Below are 23,477 nucleotides of genomic sequence, written 5' to 3'. Positions count from 1 at the left end.
GTTCACTCTTCAGCTAGGCTTGAATGTTTACATCGATTTGAGCTGGATTTAAATATTTATATCGTGATATGGGCCCGTGTCACTTGTATATACACTAGACAAACACATTAATCATATCAGGCCATCACTGATTTCTGCTGTTTATTTGAATATACTCATCTGCGATGCTTTAATTTAGTACATATACTGTTTACAATCATTTACGTGTACGTTTTTGTAGCTGTACGGTTCATTTAAGCTGTGATCAGCACTAGAGTTGGGCAGCAAGTCCATGTTTGACAGTCGCAGCTGATCTAGACCTCTGGCACCAGAACAACCAACCCACTTCAGATTCTTAAAGACTTGCATAAGTGTTTAAGGGATCTTTGACACACCATGAAGAAGTTCTTTGACTCCCGGAGGGAGCTGGTGGGCTCTGGACCCGGTTCTGGAGGAGGAGCTGGAGGTTCTGGGTCCAGCAATGTTGGTGGGAATTTCATTGGTCGGGCTTTCACTGTCGGAAGACACCAGGTCACTGTAGAAGAAACTTTGGCAGAAGGTACGTTAGGCTGTTTGATATTTCCTTTATCATACATAACACACAGTTTCTGCCAATCTCATGTTAATCTTGAGTACCATAGAGTAGTATTGCATCCTTCATATCGCCGAAGAGTCTTTAGTTTTATCATATTTATAAAAGACAGATACACTGTACTGATTCTTTCAGAAAACAGCCGAGCTCATGGATGTGTGCAGTGGGCAGAGCTAAAGATTCATGAGCGTACACACACACACACACACACACACACACACACACACACACACACACACACACACACACACACACACACACACACACACACACACAATGCATCGTCCCATTATCCCCAGATAAGTTTCGATTCACTATATGTTTGTGTTTTTTTACATTATGTGCCGAATGCCAACACAAAACAAACATTTGATGCAGTTTCACTCACCGCCTGCAGTTTCAACTCATGACCGGGAACACACTTGCAGAACTCTGTTGCTGCTCCGAAAAAATAAAACTGCATCCATTGTTTCCTTAATGCTGGGTTATTTGGGAAGCTGAACAAAGTTTTCTTTCCCTCACAACCAGAAAAACACTTCTTTAGTGACATTGTTGATTTCATGGTCTAAAAACAAAATGACAGCGCTGCCGACGGCTTCTATAACCCGAACGAAGCTCGTTGATGGGTGCACACACTCACCCGGGAAAAGTGCCCATACAAGGAATTCCACCCGTTATGAGCTCATACAGGGCCATACTCGGGGGAAAAAAACGTTCCAAAACTTGTTCAAATCCTGAAGGAGTGTATTTCTGTGCGTTCACACCGCCGCCGGCGAGAACGTCAAAATTCGCTCTCACCCTGCCAACGACGTTGTAGAAAGATTTGTGGACGTTCTGACGTAGATCGAATGCTAGATATTTTTTTAAACTATTTAAAGGGGCCAAAGCAAACAATCATGTTGATCGTCATTTGTGCTGACTGACCACAAGTAGGGTATAGCCGTATAAGTTAACCTCAAGAAATCGTTTAAATGTGAAAGTAAAAAAAAAAAACAGATGGAAAGAACTTAACTTAACCTGGTTGAAGTGCAGCATTAATGCAATTTGTCAAATCTGTGTTTTGAGCAAATTAATTGTATTCCTGATGAAAAACAAGCATTCTAGAGGGAAAATGTTGCCTATAAATAGTGTTGCGCACCTTATCAAACCCGCCACCGCAATGATCAACCTCTCCTAATTTTGCTTTGTAGCTAATGTGGTCTGAACCAAAGTTTACAGGACAGATGTTATCTGGAATCATCTCAAGCGGAGCACTTCTACTTTCCGATTGGTTGCCGCCGAACCGCGTCATAGCTAATTACCATATAGTTGATTACCATTAAGTAATTTCCACTCTCCTCGATGCCCAAAGCGTCCAAGCCTCGCCGGTCTCGCCGCCGGCTCCCATTGAAAATGAATGACTTCCGGCCACTTTGACGCTCTCGCCAGCGGCAGTGTTTACATTTTTGCCATGTTTTGCATGAGAATCCAACTCTTTACCAGTGTAAATAAGTCAGAAGGCATGCAATAGCAATAGCATGGATTTAATGTAGTAACACCACATGTTATTGTGGCAGAAATAGTTGAATGTTTTTTGAATGTTGTCATTATACATCTCAGGGTTTGTACAACCTTTTGACAGTGAAATTCAAGGGCTTCACACTTTTTCCAGCACTAGATAATATTTAGATAATCTGATTTTAATTTGATGATTTGTAAAACTAAAAGTTTAAAGGTGAGAGTTTTAAAGCAGCACTAGGTAGGTTTTGCTCTCGGGGTCCCCCTACAGTTGGGAAACAGTATTGTCCTCTACTACTGTCGTAAACTCTGTCATCCTACAACTATGATAGCCCTGAACACTGCAGGAGTTCACATGCAGGTGTTCTGCTTGCGTCGCGTGTGAAATGTCTTCATCCCAGGTACAGTGGCATATGTTTCAGCATGTCATATGAATATTATTTCATGGGTTTTATTTTTTTCAAACGCCAAATGATCGCGATGCTCACGATTACAAGCCAGCGTCGTTATAGTAGCCTAGTCTATTGGTTACCGTTTTACAGAATCTATATGATATTCAATGTTTGAGTGAATAACCATATATCGTCAATATTATAATATCAAGCTACCATAGATGAATCTGCATATTTGAAAAATCGATTTGCATTATAGCTTGAGGCAAGACAAATAAACAAATATCACAGACATGTTAGGTATCCTAAAATAAGATTTTGTACGTCTTATGTATTTACTTGCAAGAATGTAGCCCCTCCTCCTTCAGCTCACGCCAACGAGCAAACGCTGGCCCAATGTTGATCCTGGTCCTGCCTTTAATCCGATCACTTTCTCGTTTCCTCTTTTTGCTCTCCTCCGACAAAACCTTTGCTTTCTTATTTTTCTGTGCTGCTTCGGCCATGACTATAACATCTGGCAAACAAACGATAGTTGGGCTCGCACGTCCGAATTTAAGGAAGTGGGGGTGGTGGTGGTAGTGACGTATATGCCGTAAAGCAGTCGAATTTTGTATTTTTTTTGTTCTCGGGTTACTACCCGAAACCCGGAGTTTAAAAGTACGATTAAAAAAGATACAGACCCCGTCAGGCTATGGCAGACGTGCCATTCAACCTATTGTAAGTCGATGTATCATCACAAAAGTCTTGAAAATATATTATGAAGGTTGAAAAGTTACCTAGTGCTGCTTTAAAAAAGCACTTTTATTCAAAAAAAGACATTACCACTATAAGCGGCAGAGGAGCACTTGTTAGCAAATTCCACTCCTTATATATGGAAAAAAGAAGGAAGTCAAGTCACTTTTATTTATATAGCGCTTTTTACAATGCTGATTGTTTCAAAGCAGCTTCATAGTGGTTAACAGGAAAATAATGCAACAGAAGTCACAAAGTTTTATGAAAAACAAAAACTTTTCTTCAAATTATGACTGAATTAAGTAAAGAGCACTCCTTTTATAATCACTGAAGCTGTCTGTCAGTTCAGTGTGATGCTATAAAAGAACAATGGTACATTTAATTATAGATTAGAGTAGAATATTTACATTTTCCCTATAAAAATTAGCTACTAAAAGTTAATTTTATCTGCATATCAAAATAAACCTTTGTTTGACTTGTTTATTCTGAACACACTCATCAAGCACCGCACTGAGCCACACCGCGCCACTTGGCCCTGCCCACCACCACAAGTAAATTCAACCTATGGGAAACACTGATTATATTCAACATTTATATAGTATTTTAATGTAGTACTGACACTAAAACTCTGTAAACTTTTTATTTTTTATCTCACACAGTAATTTTCATTTTGGGTGAGCTATAAACAATATATTGTCACTATCCAAGATGCATATTGTTGCATTTTTGTATTGCAATAAATTGTGAAACGATATATTGTTACACCCCTAGTTGTTAGTAATTCATTACTTTTTTAGAGTAACTTACCCAACATGATCGTGGTCATCCTATGGTCATGGAAAAGTGTAAAAGTGTTAGGAGTTTGGTACATTTATGGAAATATGTGTAATTTAATATAAATATACGTCTGGCTATCTATCTATCTACACACACACACAATTTAATACACAATTATTTTACGCTATATTTTCTCAAAATTCACTCAAAAATGCTTTATGTTTGTTGTTTTCAGTTAATTTTGGACTTGCTAAATGGGCAGGTAGTACTTCTGCCACAGTCATTGGCCAATGCTGATCATTTCGAAATGGCCAAATATTGAATAATTCATCTGGTTGACATATTGCTCTGTCACTGCTTAATGTTTTCTTTTCAACTCTTCTTGATGTTCAATATAACAGGCCAGTTAGTTACAGATAATTTAATCCACCAAACAAATGGCCTGACGGTGAACTGTGGTTAGATTTCAGTGCTCTTCTCGGCTCCTCTGGCAGCTTTATTTAGTGGCCTAAATCCTTTGTCTGGAAATCCCTGCTCATGTGTTGACATGTCCGGCAGGGTGAAATGTTATACTCCATCTAGGCATTTCATTTTATATTCATTGTGAGACTATATGGAGTATTTGCACTTTAAAACATTGTTTTGTCACAGTGTAAAAAGTAGGGCTGTCAAAAGATTAATCGCGATTAATCGCATCCAAAATAAAAGTTTAGTTAACATAATACATGTGTGTGTACTCTGTTAATTATTATTCATATATAAATACACACACAAGCATGTATATATTTAAGAAAAAATATTATTTTTATATATTAAAACATTTATATTTATATATATTATAGATTATATAAATGTATATACAGTATATACATGCAAATATTTCTTAAATATTTACATGAATGTGTGTGTATTTATATATAAATAATTATTAACAGAGTACACACACGTATATTATGTAAACACAAACTTTTATCTTGGATGCGATTAATCTTTTGACAGCCCTAGTAAAAAGATATACTGTACTGTTCAAAAGTTTAGGGTAAGATTTAAATATATATATATATATATATATTATATTAATTAATTAATTAATTCAAATTATTTTATTCAGCAAGGATGCATTAATTGTTCAAGGGACCATTTATAATAAAATATTTTTATTTAAAATAAATGTTCTTTTGGACTTCCTATTCATCAAATAATGAATCCTGAATAAATGTATCACAATTTCCACAAAGATATTAAGCAGCACAACTGTTGTAAATATCATATCATAGTCAGAAATGTTTCTTGAGCAGCAAATCAGCATATTAATGATTTCTGAAGGATCATGTGACATTGAAGACAGTAATGATGCTGAGAATTCACCTTTGGATGATTAAATATATTCAAATATAAAAGTAGTTATTTGAAATAGTAATATTTCAGAATAGGGCAGTTTTTACAGTATTTTTGATAAAATAAACGCAGCCTTTTTAAATATAAAAAAAAAATCTTACTGACCCCAAATCTTTAAACTGTATGTTAAAGGGTTAGTTCACCCAAAAATGAAAATTCTGCCATTGATTACTCACCTGTAAGACTTGTTCATCTTCAGGATATAAGCCTAAATACAATTTGTTCATAATATAAAAGTGATCGCTTCTCTTCAGAAAATTTGGACTAAACCGCTTGATTCATATGGATTAGTTTTACGATCTCTTTATGAACTTTTTGAAGCATCAAAATGGTAGTTGCGTTGCTGTCAATGGAGGGACGGAAATCGCTCCGATTTCATTTAAAAAAAATCGTCATTTGTGTTATGAAGATGAACGAAAGTCTTACGGGTTTGTAGCAACATGAGGGTGCGTAATCAATGACAGAATTATCATTTTTGGGTGAACTATCCCTTTAATTCTAAACTGATATGTTGAAACAATGACATTGTCATTTATTTACTCTAAGGATACTATTGACCATACTAGTAGGATGTGAATGTTGTCCAGGTGCTGTGAAAGCTTAAAAAAAAAAAAAAAATCAATATGAAACTCCTGCCTAAAACCTCTTTTGTGGTGTACAGAAGCATTAAATTGATTGAGTGTGCACATTAATTTTGTCGTCATGAATTGCGTTTGTTATCAGTGTCGTAAAGGAAACCGTTGTTTACTCGGTTTAGTTTAATTTCCATTTCACAGATGGAACTGGTAACAAAGCTAATAGACTTCCGGGCCTGGTGCATCTCAGACTCATCTGTGCTGTTCAAACACCTCTCAGCATCTTTTTTCAGCTCTGCAATAAAAAAACAGATATAATCACACTTATTGTTTGACTGTGAATTCACTGTTGCTATAGAGCTAGATTCTTGAAGAAATATGTGTCCTACTTTCCCCCACCAGTTTCCCCTGTGCCTGCTTTGAGGAATAACACCCTGCTCCACATTATGCTAACACAGCAAATCTGAGTGCAAACATACAGGCTCTGATGTCTGGCTGGACACATCAACATCGACTATAACACCATGACTAAATGCTTAGACTAAGTGTCTATACACGTGTTCCGAGCACAATTTGAGACCGGGTGACCAGTAATTGATCACAAATAGAAATAAATTATTTTAAATGATTAATATTATTATTATTGCTGCTTTGATTTATCACTAATTAATAATTAAAAATAAGTAAATAATTGTATTTATTGTAAATACATTTCTAATTTCAATTTCCTGCTGATTTCCACATGGAGGCAGTGTTGTTGTGTAAATATCACCTTACTCCTTCAGTTCTCAAGGTTGTCTTCAACAAAAGCATCTAAACTTTGTGCTTTTGTCTTTGCAGGCGGCTTCGCAATCGTCTTCTTAGTGCGGACTAATCAGGGGGTGCGCTGCGCCCTAAAGAGGATGTACGTCAACAACGAATACGACCTGCAGGTCTGCAAGCGTGAGATCCAGATCATGGTGAGCGTGGTGTAATGTCTTCTGTGCTTTAGCAATGATAAGAGAATTGTTATTTCTGACTAGGCATGTGGCGGTATCAAATTTTCATGTTGCGATTTAATTGTTGAAGCTTTTATCACGCTATATGGTATTATCACGGTATTAAAATAAGTTGCAAAAAAAAGTGTTATCATATCCTACTATAACTTTTTCTTATGACAAAAAGAACTGAACATTTAAAAACAATAAAGCAAAACACAAAAATGTGTACAGTAAACGCATGTTTCAAACAGATTAAAGTGTAAAAGAACAAAAGGTAACACTTTACAATAAGGTCTCACTAGTTTATGCATTAACTAACATAGCTACATTTTTTACAGAAGTTATTTTTCTTTGATAACGTTAGTTAAAAAAAAAAGCAACTGTTAGTTAATGTTAGCTCAGCTCCATTAACCCTTAAAGACCTAGAACATTTTTGGGGCGCCTGACTTGCCTCTTCTTTTCTTTGATTTTCTCAGCAATTCTAGCAGTTAGCATCAAGTGTCATATATCGTTTTAAACAGGAGAACATGAAGTTTCCTTCCAGCTCATTTGAAGTCCCACTTTTACATTTATTTAGTCTGAGAATGGATTAAATTAATAGAATTTTAAGAAAAACGGCAGCAAAATTTGGTGTTTTTACTGTGAACTCAAAAAGAACTTCATGAAGTTTGGATTTTTTCCTTTAGGAAGTTAGACTTGGTTGTTTTGGACTTCCCAGATGAAATTTTGTCTACATGTAACAATCCCTCAGCAAGTTATAGCTATTTGTAATAATATTATTCTAGGCGTTTTTGAGTGAAAACAGGTGCATTTTATTTACTGACAATGTAGATGTCCAAAAAAGTTCAGGGAGTAAAATAAATAGAAATATTGTTATATAATATCAGAACTGAAACGGTGTAAAACACAAACTACATACAAATAGAGAAATATACTGACTTTTGTGTGCTGTACTATGTGAGAGAGTGCTCTGTCTGCATGCGTTTATTTTCATGCACGCAAATACACACCCACTTTCACGTTGTGTCAGAGAAACATGTGATTGGTGGTTCAAAAAACCAAACACTATGTTTATTGGTTGAGTTGATGACAGTTTCAACGGATCTGGGCACGGGGAGGGTGGGACTAATGATCAACAATCGTTTCTGTTTGGCTCAGGGGAACAACCCACATGCGTTTCCTTGACGAATCAATGCTGCAGATTTTGATGACGCATCCACGCTCACCACGGAGCCTCTGAATAATCATTCGCGTGAAATGTGATACTTCTGAAAAGCGGAGATTCGCCGGTTTACGGTGCATTTTACAGCATAAGTTATTGAACATTTTAGAACGATAGTTATTTTTAGCCACGGGCGGCTGTCTAGGTCTTTAAGGGTTAAATAATAAAGTTATATCTTTTGGTTTTAATTATGTGTTATTAACCCTTAAATGCATACCTCGGGTCTTTAGCGACCCGAGACGTCATTCACTACCCTCCTCCTCATTCATTTTTTAAAGTTAGACATCAACCACCTTAGTATTCCTCAATTAATCCATTTTAAGCAATATAACAAGAAAAAAATTTATAAATAATTTAATGCTGTTTTTCCGCTAGTTTTTTGTCAGAATTGTGTAGGGTTGCTAACGACCCGGGTTGTGTAAGATTGTACATATTTTTTTTTCCTGCAAAATAATAAATGAATCTATAATGACGAAATAACTGCAATTCACCTTTATTCCACAAGGTGGCAATGTCTGATACACAATGATGAAGTGACGTTTCACTCATACTTACTGCAGACTGAAAACGAACCAATAATTATAATCTGCAAAACTTGAAATGGTTCTGAAGTCTGGAAGTACTGAACACAATCAAATATTAGTGTCACTGTCACTTGATGATGGATCTGGTGAAGGAAGCTGTCAGTAATCAAAATATTGATTTTCAAGACGTTGAAAATGATTTTTGAGGATATGCGTGAGATGGCGAATATGATCCAGATGCAGAATGTATTGGGAAATGAGTTATGACGAGGACAGTGATGATGGTATAAAACATCTGCTCAAACTGAACCCTTCCAAGCTCCAAAAGGTAACGATATATGTTTTATTTTATTCTTCTGTAATTGTTACTCTAAAATCAGGAGTTTTATATATTATCGCGACAGGTATCGATCTATCCATGTTAGATGTAGATCCGGGTCGCTAAAGACCCGAATATGTTAGAATGTTTGGCGAAACAGTCATGCATTTAAGGGTTAAATGTTGAAGATTAATAAATGTTTTAGAAGTATTTTTCATTGTCAGTTTGTTAACTAATGAATTAACTAATGTTAAATAACAGAGCCTTATTGTAAAGTTTGTGACTGTACAATAAAGAATCAGAACATATTCAAACAATATCTAGGGCATGTAGTCCAGATTAAAATATAAAATGTTTAAAGCTACACTATGTAACTTTTCCGTCCACTAGAGGTCGCCTGTTCAAAACAAAGGCGTAGTTTGATGACGGCACGTTTGAGCGCAGAATCTCGGGACGTGGTCTTCACCTCACAGCCGGTGGAAAACAGTCAGGATAGGACTCGGGCAGAAATCATGTTCATGGATGCGATTATTAACATTACTGTAGTCTGAAGTAGAGCAGGAGCGAGTGTTGTGGAGCTGAGCAAGGCCGCAGGAGCGATTGAAGAGCGGGACTGTTATTATGGCATAGTCGCTGGCGGGACTTTTATTATGACACGGTTGCCGGCGCTACTTCCTCTTTTCCAGTCATGAGTCTGAGGTAACCCAACTCTGTTTATCGTATTAGATATATCTGAGTGTGTTGAAAAGGAAGTTATGACGTTCGCTCGGCGGCTGCTATGACACTTGTTCACAATGCAGTGAGAGTAAAGTGTTTCACTGAATAAAACCGGAGACCGAGGGTGACGCAGATATGACGCAATCGACAAGCGACTCCCTCACACGCATAGCTCACACGTCCCGGTTCCTTGGTTAAAATAGCAATTTTCTCACGATTTACAAATAGTTGAAAACATTTGGGATATTCTAAGTACTCAACTGAACAAAATATATAACACTGGCCTAGTGGTTTCTGGATATTTTACTGCAAAAATCCTACATAGTTCACCTTTAAGTTTTAAAATAAATAGCCTTAAGTCTTTAAGTATTAACTCTTTGGTTATGTGATGTGCACCGTAGCGAATACAGAAAAATGAGTGGCTGTTTAAAGGATAACTAAACCCTAAAGTAACTTTTTTTAGTTAATGATCTGGAAGACTGGGGCTTTATTAGTGCTGTTCATTGATTCGAGTAAATGTTTTGACATTTGGGTATAAAGTGTTTTAATTCCACAATATATGGTGTAAAAATGTCTGAGTGCTGCCCTCTTAAGGTTGAATGGTGGCTACTGCAGTTGAATTTTCCTATTGGACGTTGTAGGTCATCGTGATATGTTGGTTCTTCCAAAGGCTCACTATCCGCGCCCCTGGCACGAGCTCACCACGCCCTAAGAAATATTTTCCCCAATCACATGATTAGAACGGCTTCACTCCAGTATGAACTCTCATGTTACATGAAGCTGAAACATTATGAATAAAACTTGCTTCACACTTGCTATCAACATTCTAATGAAGAAAATACAGTTAAATAATGCAGTTGTTAGTACCCGTCATTCAGTATAAGGATTTGACTGTTCATAGATTAGGTCAATGGTTCCATTCTCTCTTGTGCTGCTGCTTCGCTAGCATCATCGGGAGTTAAGACGGCTGTCAATCAATCCGTCACTCAGCCTCGCCCTCCGTTCGTCCCCTCTGTCTCTGCTGAGCTCGGCCCACTTTTCCAGCATTTTTCAAATATTGCCAGTGAGTGGAGTTTTCAATAAAGTGTGAGTGAGTCGAACGAAAGTCACAGGACAAATGCAGCAGGAGTCAGATTTCATTCATCACGAGAGGGAAGTAAGCGCTGAGCAGAGCTGAGGTAAGCGCGGCTGTCATTCTCAGCGCGCGTCTAGTCTGGCGCGTTTTCTGATCGCATATGGAAGCTAAACTTTCATAGGAATTCATTAAAAAGTTGAAACACTCACTCCGCTCTGTTATGAATACCCGAGGCCGAGCGCATTTACATTCTGTGAGTGAGATCCCTCCCCTGTGGGCGGGTTGAAAACATTACAACACTACTGGCTGTAGTTTTTAGGCTCTGGCCAAAAAATCCTCTGACGCAAAATGGCGATATTTGCATCATCTGAGAATTTTTTCCAGAAATAAACTGCATAATTCTCTCGTCTCAGGGGGATATGAGGGGGGAAAGTACCATAATTCAAATATACTACAGGGTTTATACTGATATAAAGCTTAATGCTAAATCACTGAAGTGACCCTTTAAATTGATCAAAAGTGATGGGAAAGACATGTATAATGTTTCAAACGATTTCTAAACAAGTAAATGCTGTTCTTTTGAAGTTTTCATTCATAAAAGAATCTTGGGGAAAAAATGTATTCCACAAGAATATTTGTGGAACCAAATCAGTATTAGCATGATTTCTGAAGGATCATTTGACACTGAAGACTGGAGTAATGATGCTGAAAATTCAACTTTGCATCACATAAATAAATTACATTTAGGTCTTTTTTTTTAAATTGTAGAAATATTTCACAATAGGACTATTCTTACGGTATTTATGATCAAATAAATGCAGTCTTGGTGAGCCTTTGAAAAAAAGTCTTATCGACCCCAAACTTTTGAATGGTAGGTACCATACAATATTTAATTCAATAGTATTTAAAATACTTAGCTTTTTGTGATTAACCACTGAGCATTTTGTCTTATTCATTCATTCATTCATACAATTTCTGTTCTTTGTGGCTTGTGTTCCAGCGGGATCTCACCGGTCACAAGAACATAGTTGGGTTCCTGGACTCCAGCATCACAGCTGTAGGCGGTGGAGACGTGTGGGAGGTGTTTATCCTCATGGACTTCTGCAGAGGTAAGTCTGCCTTTCAGCCACATAATGCCTCTGCACACAGCCGCCTTGTGCTCTGTGTGGAAAAACAAACATACGCTTGGCAAAGAGTAAACTTGACTAGAGATTAGGTAACTAGACGACTTCCACCTGTATAGGGTAGGCACGTGATGTCACCATAGGGCTGGACGATATGGCCAAAATTTATACTACAATATATTTCCTTACGCACACATGCATGTATATATTTACAAAATGTTTTTTATATTTCTATATGAAATATTTATACATCATATAAATTATATAAATGTATATGCACTATATAGATGCAAATATTTCTTAAATATATACATTAATGTGTGTGTATTTATATATCCATAATAATTACAATTACACACATACTGCCCATATATATATATATATATATATATAATACGTCAACATGTTAACACATGTGATTAATGTAAAGTCCGCAATAACGCAAATAAATAACGCAAATAAATGACAGAAGTACGTGAAGCTGTGTCATTATTGTAATTTTTGCCACACAGTTAGAGGATCTTAGAAATCAGGAGTTTATCACAATCACACTGAACATCCACAAGCACCTGTAACCCTGGTAAGAGGAAATTCCATTCTAACTCTTTAACACGATTCTGCTTTTCTGTTGATGCCCCGAGTCAAACAAACCCACCCTCATGTTTCTATGACACTTCTATCAAAAGATATCCCTTTGATCTCTTTCAATGGAAGTCTATGGGAACAGTTGCTAGGGAGCTCTAAATGGTTGCTAGGGCGTGGCTTGATAGGTTCACAGTGATCCTGAGATAGTGATTGGCTGTCTGAGTAAATTGAGCCCACTCCCTTGTCTCTGAGACACTGTGAGCCAGAGCTGTGGTCAATACAAAATCCCTATGCAATTTCCCATAGTAAGAGAAACACATGCGTTTAATGGGACGTCCCTCCCATTATAAGTCAATGGGAAAATTTGAGGAAATTTGGGGAGCTCTAGCGCCCCAGGGGTACAACTTATACCCCATTGCGATGTGTCATCTTACAGGGCCTGTCAGCTTCTTCAAATGTGGCGACACACGAGTTTCTACGAAATCCTCGCTCGGAGCTATGACTTGTCAAAGTTCGTCGCAATGTTAAGCGCATGGGATTTTTTGGGCTACTTTTTGGCCCCTGGGGCGAACACCGTACCCCCGATCCCTTAGAACAGTCATAGCACACCATTCCTGAATAAGCCGGTCGATTTGACATCTTATTCATGGGTCTGTGACAAACGGTGCGGGAGGAGTAGCGTGCCGAAATTTCTACGGAAGAATAATTTATAATGTATAATAATAATAAGCCCACAGAATAGTAATAGTGTGCTTCGCCTTTACAGGCAAGCACCACTAATAATGCATTTTATTTAATGGCGCCTTTCACAACACCCAAGGTCACCTCACAAGCAAATACAGATCAATACACAACACAACACGATCACTCCGCATATACAGATAAAGTGCAGTCAAGACTCAATAAAACATGTTATAAATAAGCCTGTATAAAAAGATATGTTTTAAGACGCGTTTTAAAAGTCAATTAACAATCGCTATTGCGAACATCAAGGGGAAGGGATTTCCATAGGTTATGTTGGTTATGCTGACAAGAGCAGTCTCAGTGCTATGATGAGGACGAAAACCAGATTGAAATTGTTCATATAAATTATTATTAGAAAGATGTTCTTGAATTTGTATTGAAATACACTTTTCCACTAGCCTGGATGCCAGCCGAACTTAGCCCCGTCCACAACATTTTTACTCGGGCAGTTCGGTCTGGACTTGATCGGTAGAGAAGTAATTATGCCCGAACAGAAACTGTTCGGACCAATGAAATTGTCAGGGCGGCTTTAGACGATGATGGACAGATGATAAACAGTAACGTAATTATCTACGTCATCAAAGGCGCTTGGGTTGAGTTTGTTCTAATCCTAAACGGAGAACTTGTTCCTATATGCATTCACCTTTACTATTTCTCTCAGAAATGATGATCGTGTTGGTAAGTAAACTCTGTGTATCCTTTTTTTTACAAAACCGGCAAAGATCGTTTACACTCATATTTTTCTTCTAACGTTAGGCTACTTATGCTGCCTTCACGTGCTATCGGAAATGTGATGATTCTGACTTCTGAAGTCGTGATTACGAGCGCATTGCATTCAAGTTTCAAAATGTGAGGGCGTTCATGTGCAATGTTTACCCAGGAAACTCGTATTTACGATAATTCCGAGAGCACGTGAAGGCAGCATTATTCCAGCGTGCGTGCAGGTTACAGGGTTGCCAAGTTTTTACAACAAAACCCGCCCAATTGCTAACGTTCCTCAAAACTAGCTAAAAACAAGCCCGATAGTTTTCCAGGGGGGGTTCTCCGGGAAAAAAGGCATTTGGGGGGTAAAATATGTGTTATTTTGGCATGGCTGGCAGCTAAAAATCGCATTCCTGGGTCTGTATATCACATAATTGGGGTCGCTTCAACCCGCGGACATGGCAACACAGTGCAGTTGAGTTCTGTTGACATTTGATAACTAACGTTATGCGTCGCTCCGTTGCTCTGATTGGTTGTAGGTCTATCCAATTGAGGTCTTTCCTGGTTCGGTTGAAACACGCCCCATAATCACAGCCCAACGGAGCAGTATCAGACTCATATTCTGACTAGAATTGAGTATGACGACGTCTGGCTACTTTTCCACTACCTTAGAGAGAAATTCGAAATTGGGCGAAAATGATCAAAATTAAGTGGATAAGCCCCTGGTTTCTTAAGTAGTTTACTTTGGATATAGCAAATTATGACAAAATGAATTTGTTTAATAAGCTAAATGGTGTATGCTTAAAGGGTTAGTTCACCCAAAAATGAAAATTCTGTCATTAATTACTCACCCTTATGTCGTTCGAGACCCGTAAGACCTCCGTTCATATTCGGAACACAAATGAAGATATTTTTGTTGAAAGCTGATGGCTGAGAAAGGCTTCAGATAGGCCTCCATTGGCATTCAGTACACTTATACTCCCAAGACCGATAAAAGGCACTTACGCCGCATTCACACGGGGCGTCGGCGTCAACGCTTGATGGAGGGCGTGGCTGAAGCTTGGTGCCTGACGCGACCGTCATAGTGACAACAGCTAATCACATTACTTGCCGCTTGGACCACAACACAACACAAAAAAAGCGCCTTTTTTGACAGCTAGTCTGTGAGACTATTTTGTGTATGAAAACTGATCACTTTAATATTTGATTCCTCATTTGGCTGGGGGATAGCGCCTATTTGAGCCACACATGATATGATATGCTGCTGTCATTCAATGATAAACAGAGTACACGGACGGAATACAAGCATGATACATTCCAGATTCTCCAACCGTCTCTGCCACCTCCTTCCAGGCCTGGTCTCTCCAGTTTGTGTCCCGGTATGTAAATAATGATTGGTAGTAAAGGACCGGGTGATTATCCACCGCAATTATTAGCTTTTCCTCCATTTTAGATCGTTCTTTACTCTTCATTCACTCTTCATTCACCGGTGTTTTAAACGAACGCAATTGGCTAGCGTCTGCTCTAGGATATTTGCATAGGGTGATCTGATTGGATGACGCCTGCGTTGGCGCTTGAAAAGTTGAGAAATCTTCAACTTTTGCCGCTTGCAACGCGAGTGAAGCGCCGCGACGGAACCCACAATTCAGTTCGGCAACGCATGACGTCACCCATTCAAAGTAAACGAGAAGCGTTGACGCCGATGCCCCGTGTGAATGCGGCGTTAAAAGGTCATTACAAAGTCCATCTCACCACAGTGACTCTACAATAATCTTACGATGCGACGACAATAGTTTTTGTGCGCAAAAAAAAATCAAAAGAACACCTTTATCCAGCTTGTTATTGCCTTCCGCGTGTGCCTCCACGACGCATGCGCGAGAATATGACGTGACGCCGGGGCTCGGGATTCCATGAAATGCACACTCTAACCCCATTTTGAGCACTACGCCGAGACCTAAAGCACGATCAATGTAGAATCCAACAGCTGAGATACGCGCGTCTTCCTCTGATTGTAAACAAATCACTTCTGGGTCATCTGTCCGAACGCCAGATCTGCGTCATATTCTCGCGCATGCGTCGTGGAGGCACACACGGAAGGCAGTAACAAGTTGGAAAAAGGTGTTATTTAGATTTTTTTTGCGCACAAAAACTATTGTCGTCGCATAGTAAGATTATTGTAGAGTCACTGTGGTGAGATGGACTTTGTAACGATGTTTTGAGTGCCTTTTATCCGTCTTGGGAGTATAAGTGTACTGAATGCCAATGGAGGCCTTTCTCAGCCATCAGCTTTCAACAAAAATATCTTCATTTGTGTTCCGAATATGAACGGAGGTCTTACGGGTCTCGAACGACGTGAGGGTGAGTAATTAATGACAGAATTTTCATTTTTGGGTGAACTAACCCTTTAATTTCACAATAAGCGTGTGATTAATCGCTATTAAAATTATGAATCTATTGACAGCCCTAACGTCAGTCAGTGAGAAATGCTGTAATGTATATTGAAATATCGGAAATGTTATTGGAAAAAAAAAAAATATTGTGATTTATATAGTGATATTGAATTATTGTCCAGCCCTACGTCACCGTTGGCTGGAGTGACTGCGCCGGCTATGCACACTGAGTGGCAAAAAGACTGAGAGGCAGCATTGGTTTTCAGCGTGAATGCCGTGAAAAACACACAAAACACACAAAACACACAAAACCAGGCCCGGTGCCGGATGGGGGGAACATGGCCATGGACGGACTTGATAATAGCGTGTAATTGTCTCACTCAAACCACTGCCGCCTGCTGCTTCTGCTACTGATTGCTTTTAGAGGGAAAAGCTGCCCATAACTGTATAATAATAGCATATTATTAGCGAAAAAGAGTTGGCAAAAGATCCAGTGCATATCTGTATTTGTATTACAGATATTTGTATTACACCTGGCTTTTACAGTTTTTCTCGATTGCTAAGACACATTTCTTGAAAGCTGCTCTCCTTTTCTCTAAACTGTGAACACAAAACCCAATTTTCAAGCTACATTCACAAAACCTCAGACTCTTCTTTCAAAACCAAACTTTCACCTCAAAACAGTTCAATCTGTGCTCAAAACTGAACTATGTTGTCAAATCGTGCCCCGCGTCAATCAAAATAAAAAACACTACTGAACAGTCACCAAACACTACGTAGAAAAATAGAAAACACAATGCTCAGGACATGAAGCTGGAGAAATAAATGTTTATTGTTCACTGTAGGCTAAATGCATGTTGCAAAACAAAAAAAAACCTGTTCATTTAGCACTTGTACAAAAAGACAAAACAGAAATCTTATGCATTTGCCACTTGTGTACAGTAAGCCCATGTGAAAATAAAGTACAAAAATATACATGGAATACTTGGCCTACGAACAGTTAGACCAACCCTCCAATACAATTCTACAGTATATTGGTACAGTGATGTACAGAAACATATATTTACTTACAGTATACTGTGGTACAGTTTATAGTATGTCATACAATACAGTTTTTCTCAATTGCTAAAACACTAAACCCTATTGTTTGAACCAAATACTCAGTTGCCTGAACCCACTGATTGAATCAATCACTCTTTTGGCAAAACCATAAGCACTTTTCACCTGTTTAGACACAACTTGTCAACACATTTTCATTGTGATGCACCTGTGCTGCAGAATGGTGAGCACAAGTGACAAAAGTCAAACACAATGAAAGCACAGGTGTCACCAGTTGAACACAACAACTCAAAATTGATCACACTTGTGACTAATGATGTGAGGGAACATATAAGCCAGTTCAGAGAGCACTGGTTTGTGAGGTCTTACAATGGATAGAAATCTGAGAGGAAGAGTCCGTGTGAGAGGTGGTCGAGGTGGTCGAGGTGGTTGAGGTGGTCAAGGTGGTCGAGGTGGTCAAGGTGGTCAGCAAAGACAAAGAACAGTAATATCTGATGAAATCAGAGCTACTGTGATTGACCATGTTCTTGTCCATGGTATGAGCATGAGGGAGGCTGGACAAAGGGTACATCCAAACATCAGTAGATTCACTGTGTCCACCATAATCCGAAGATTTAGAGAAGAGAACAGGTAATTACCTTTTTTTGACATTATAGTACAGTATGTAAATGTTGACAGCAATTACTGTATGACATACTATATACTGTACCACAGTATACTGTAAGTAAATATGTTTCAGTACATCACTGTACCAATATACTGTAGTATTGAAATGGAGGGTTGGTCTAACTGTTTGTAGGCCTAGTATTCCATGTATATTTTTGTACTTTATTTTTACATGGGCTTACTGTACAGTGGAAAACGCATAAGAATTATGTTTTGATTTTTGTCCAAGTGCTAAATGCAGTTTTTTTTGTTTTTGTTTTGCAACATGCATTTAGCCTACAGTGAACAATAAACATTTATTTCTCCAGCTTCATGTCCTGAGCATTGTGTTTTCTATTTTTCTACGTAGTGTTTAGTGACTGTTCAGTAGTGTTTTTTATTTTGATTGACTCGGGGCACGATTTGACAACATAGTTCAGTTTTGAGCACAGATTGAACTGTTTTGAGGTGAAAGTTTGGTTTTGCAAGAAGAGTCTGAGGTTTTGTGAATGTAGCTTGAAAATTGGGTTTTGTGTTCACAATTTAGAGAAAAGGAGAGCAGCTTTCAAGAAATGTGTCTTAGCAATCGAGAAAAACTGTAAGATGCGCTTTGGTCGATCGGATCATAAGTGGACAACGCTAAATACAGGTGTAAACGGGGTCTAAAACATTTTCAGCTTGTCCACTTTTGACCATTTCCAGAGGGAGTCGAAAACGCATTCGACCGGATTGCTTTCGTAGTGTAAACGCTCCTACTCAAATGTGTTCGAACAGCCACAAAAGACCGCCTACTGACCTAATGCATAAACATTATGGGAAGTGCGCTAACCAGACGGGATTTAAACTTTGCCGGTAGTGCAATGTTCTCTCACCATTCCCGATTTCTTACATGCACTCAGTGTTTGGCTCGGTTTTGCGACTATCAGAGCAGAAACGAAAGCTGCTGTTTTCCGTTGTCTCCGGGCGCATTCATATGTAAATTGTGTGAGCTTATTTTGTCCATTAGATTGAAAGATCTGAAAAAAACCCCCCATTCTGTTACCCGCCCTCCCCTTAAAGAAATCAGGACAGAAGGGGTTGAAAGTGGACAAAAAAGACGGATTAAAATGCTAGGTGTAAACTGGAATGTGTCTCCCTCATCTACTGGTGATCCAATCGACCAAAACAGATCTTAATACCTGGTGTAAACAGGGCCTTGCATACAGTATCTCCTCGTGGTGTGTGTGCTGTGTATACAATTCATCCACCTGGAGGCGCTATTTAGATAGATTTCAGAACTCCATCACAGCCTGACATGACCTTATATCCTAAACTTCGTGTATCTTGAGAAAGCTATTCTTTATTTGAATTATGGCTGGAATGTCATCTAACAGCACCTACACAAAAGACTAAACCTCATTACTGGAAAAACATTTTCCAGTGTCTTCATCTGAAAGGGTTTCCCTGTGTCTTTATTGCTTAAGTTATTCCTCAGAATGTTGTAAAGCCCAGAAAAGATTATTGATTCTTTCATTATTCCAAAAGAGCTTGTTTCTTTCTTTTGAGTCTTCACGAAAGGCCAACCAATTGGATTTTTTGAATGCGGTTTTCACAGTGAGCTTCCATTGTGATACTGACATATGCGAGATATTGATTGCGATTGAACACGTTCACTAGGGAGTCAAATGAAAGCAAATTGACATAATTGCTTTCCGATGGACTTCTGAAGTGCTTACAGATGGATTAAAGGGCCAACATGTGGGTTCTTGTGTTCATGTATGTGACTTCTAGGGAGGCATTGATAATTAATTGTTTAGATTTGGACCATGGATTTTTCATTCTAATTTCATGTAGTGTCTCTGCTTTAATTCTCCTCAAGAACCTCCGGGAATAGCCTCTCAATCGCAACGCTTCAAATAGTGTCCTGGTTATAGTAAAAAACTAAACAAAAAAACAAATCAAGAACTGTGAATTAATGCAGGGTTTTTCAAACTTTATGATGCCAAGGACCCCCAAATATGATGAAACTTTTATGAGGGATCCCCTTCCTAAAATCCATCTTTATATTTTTTATGCATGGGAAAAAAAAACATTTTAACTTTTAGATAAATAGTAGTGTGACATTATAAATACAACATATTGTTTCCAAACTTAAATTGGTTATACTTAATGTTGGATGTATAAACCTTAAAAATGATTTGTATAAGCATCTTTCACAATAAATTTAGGCTATGTACTGCTTTAAGAATACTGCCTTACAACCAAGGGAACTATAGAAAGATACAAAGCAAATATATACAATTCTGGAAAGTATGTATATGGCAAGAAAGAAGAGAAACATTTAGAAATGTTCGGTAGACTTTATCCATTTTTGCTTTGTCTTTTTATTTTCTGAAATGTTCTGGGGACCCCTTAGAACCTTCTGGAGGAGTTTGAAAACCCCTGACTTAATGAATCCTTTAAAGGTATGTTTTGTATGATAACTGGTCTTAAATAATAGTGTAAACCAAACTCATGCTTTTCTTTAACACAATATTTTTTAATGATTTGGGGGGGGGGGGGGGGGGGGGATGGATGAAGACCCCTTCTACATTCTATTGTAGATGTTAACCCCCAATCTTTATTCTCTCAAATTGATCCCCATTGGGAACCAAGTCTGAATTCGCTTGGTTCAATAGATTTCTCTTTCTTTTAGTCGTCCATTAAACCTCTGCTTCTAGGCCAGAAATCTTAAAGTTTTTCTCGGAAAAGCTCTAGAAATGGGGTTTTCATAATAAATTTGTATCCTTTTAAATGGTGAATGATCACTTAAGTTTTTCAAACTCCTAAAATAGGATTAAATATCTAACACCTCAGAAACACCTCAGAAAAATAAATTCTTCTGTCAGGTGCAGTTGAAGTAGAAAGTACCTGGGGGAAAAAACGCTGTCAGATGAGATGGTGTAGCCAGGCTATGTCTGTGTCATTATTGCAAAATTATCTTCATAACTTGTTACAAAATAAAAAGTTTAACACTTCAGACAAATGTGTGTATCCTTATGAAAGCAGTATTTATATGCAGCATTTTCATTCGGACTTTCTGACTTTTAAACCGATTACAGTGCTCCGTGTAAACATACCTGAAATGAAAACAGCGCATTAATATAGAACGATTCATCTGACTTGGAACTACCTGTGCATTAAACGATTTTATTGCAAACCTTCCAGCCAATCAGAATTAAATATTCAGACAGACCATGGCATAAATTACACTAGTTTTTGTTAAACTCAAATGTTATGTTATGGTTTTGTTTGCACTAAATGCTGCTGCCTACCAGCTGCAATAACCAATAAAACTTTGTTCCATATATTTTTTTTTCTATATCGTCATAAATATCGTTATCGCAAATATTCTTGAAATATCATGATATAATTTTGAGGCTGTATCGCCCACCCCTACTTTAAAGAAATGTATTTTAATTGAGATTTACAGACACACAATTGTAGTGTAATAAAATAAACACTTAATCATGCATTTTAAATGTTTTCTTTACACTAGTTTAGGGCTGGTCCGAATACCATTTTTTTGAGATTCGAAGCTTCGGTAGTAATCAACACCAAGATATTCAAAGCTTCGGAGGGAGAGGGCTGAACATATTCTTCTCTCTAGTAAAGGCAGGAATCTCGAGAAGCGGCACGCCTCAGCGGCACGCCTCAGGGCTTATATGCTCAGGGAAAGCGTTATAAATTGACCCCTTTCTCTTTTTTTACTAGTCTTACAAAAGTCAAAAGATCCTATGAATGAACAAACCTGAAGTGTACAGTACTCCTCGAAATAATAGTTCCGTAATTGGGTAATAAATGTTGCCAGCTAGGGATGTCACGGTACCAAAATTACAGTAGTCGTTACAATACCATAACTTTTACGGTACTCTGTACCAATTTCAGTACAGCTAAATGTTTTTTTTATATAATTGTTATTTAACCATTTGCATTTTTTTTAATTAAATCTATTAAGTGTATTATTTATGATAATCATCATGAGTAAATACATAAATATTGAAAGGCTGTATGCTGTTTAAAAGTAAACATTGTTTATAAAAAAAGATAAAATGAAAAATAATCAACCATCTAGGCATAATTATTATTATTAGTAGAGACGTATTATTACATAGAGACATAGCTAAATCTACTTTAGGCTACAACAGTAGCCTAATATAGTTCTGTTAATTTCATTTTTTTTTTTAAACCAAACTTTTATTTTGACGGGTTGCCATGAAGAGCTTTGAGTGTCTGTGTTCACAGTTTCCTCAAATGAAACGGTAAATTCTCATGAAGTGACGGTTTATGCGTTCGGGCGGTCATCCAGCACCATGAATTCCATAGTTTTCTTTGTAATTGCTTTGGTCTTTTCGTTGCTTATACTAAGGAGAGATAGGAGAGGCTGCTGAGCTCTGGCTAGCTTTAGCCGTTTTGCCTTTACTACCTTCTTCAAACTGGGCAGTTCCACGGGGTGATGGAGTTTTAAGTGTCTAATTTGGTTTGTCGTGTTGTGCGCTGTCCTGGTGGTTCCCCCGCTGTTTATTTTAACCTTACAAGTTTTACAAATGGCATAATTAGTGTCTTCTTCGCTCACAGTAAAAAACTTCCATGGCAACGACATGTTTGCATGCGGCTGTTAACGCGAGCGTGGCTGTGACGTCAACATCGTGGCCGGGCTGGTGCTCACAGCCGCATGTAGACGGATCGCCTCAAAATCGGAGACACGTGAGACTGATCGGCCAATCATGCAGAAAATCGTCCAATTCCGATCCCTGGCCGATCAATCGGTGCATCTCTAATTATAGTAGTAAAAATTTAGCCTGACAAGCCAGACCCACATCAAGATGTTGGGTCTGGGAACTCACCATTGGCAGGGCTCAATCTGAGGAGTGGGATAAATGGTTGTCTTTCAAATTCCCTCTGCACGCAATAGGAAAGCGCTACAACCAACCAGAGCAACGAAGAAGGTGAAGCGGAGCTAGATAGATTAAACTTTCTCCATATCCGGTCGGCAAAACTCCGAACACATCTTGCTTTTTTAAGAATGACTTCAGTGCCGTTCTTTGTTATTTTCTCAAACAAAAACTTAACTCCAAGTCTTCCAGAGTCGCGGCCAAAGCCGATTCGAAAGGCCGCTGTTTGCCAGCTTCTTTGTTTACAAGTAGCACACGGAACCGCTGCAACTCTGCCGTCATTATGTTAAGCCCGCCCACAGACTCTATACACTATTTGATTGGCCTGACCAGAGTTTGGTTTTTCCAGCTCGTAAAGGCCCGGGTATACTTCACTTACCGCGCCCGGACGCGTCACGCGCGCAGCCCTGTCCGCGCGTCTTTCAAAGTATACTACACAACGGATGCGCGCGGAGGATCGCGTTCGACACATGCGCAGTAAAAAAGTGTCTATGCTCCACCAGACATCGGAGGGCAGCACTGAGTCCTGTCATCAA

General features: G+C 38.4%; 1 protein-coding gene across 2 annotated transcripts in view; it reads left to right on the top strand.

Moving 5' to 3' along the window:
- The first annotated feature begins 257 nt into the window (after positions 1–257).
- The window catches only part of aak1b (AP2 associated kinase 1b), a 67,180-nt gene continuing 43,960 nt past the window's right edge, over positions 258–23,477 (top strand). For both annotated transcript variants that reach the window (XM_079804286.1, XM_079804287.1), the window contains exons 1-3: positions 258–538; positions 6,783–6,901; positions 11,780–11,888. In XM_079804286.1, coding sequence (XP_079660412.1) covers positions 376–538; positions 6,783–6,901; positions 11,780–11,888 — 391 coding nt within the window. In that variant the 5' untranslated portion in view covers positions 258–375. The remainder of the gene's footprint in view (positions 539–6,782; positions 6,902–11,779; positions 11,889–23,477) is intronic.

This window comes from Gobio gobio, assembly GCF_949357685.1.
Source record: "Gobio gobio genome assembly, chromosome: 22".
In the NCBI taxonomy this organism is placed as follows: domain Eukaryota; kingdom Metazoa; phylum Chordata; class Actinopteri; order Cypriniformes; family Gobionidae; genus Gobio; species Gobio gobio.
The sequence above is the reverse complement of the archived record's forward strand: the minus strand, read 5'-3'. Positions and strand labels throughout refer to the sequence as shown.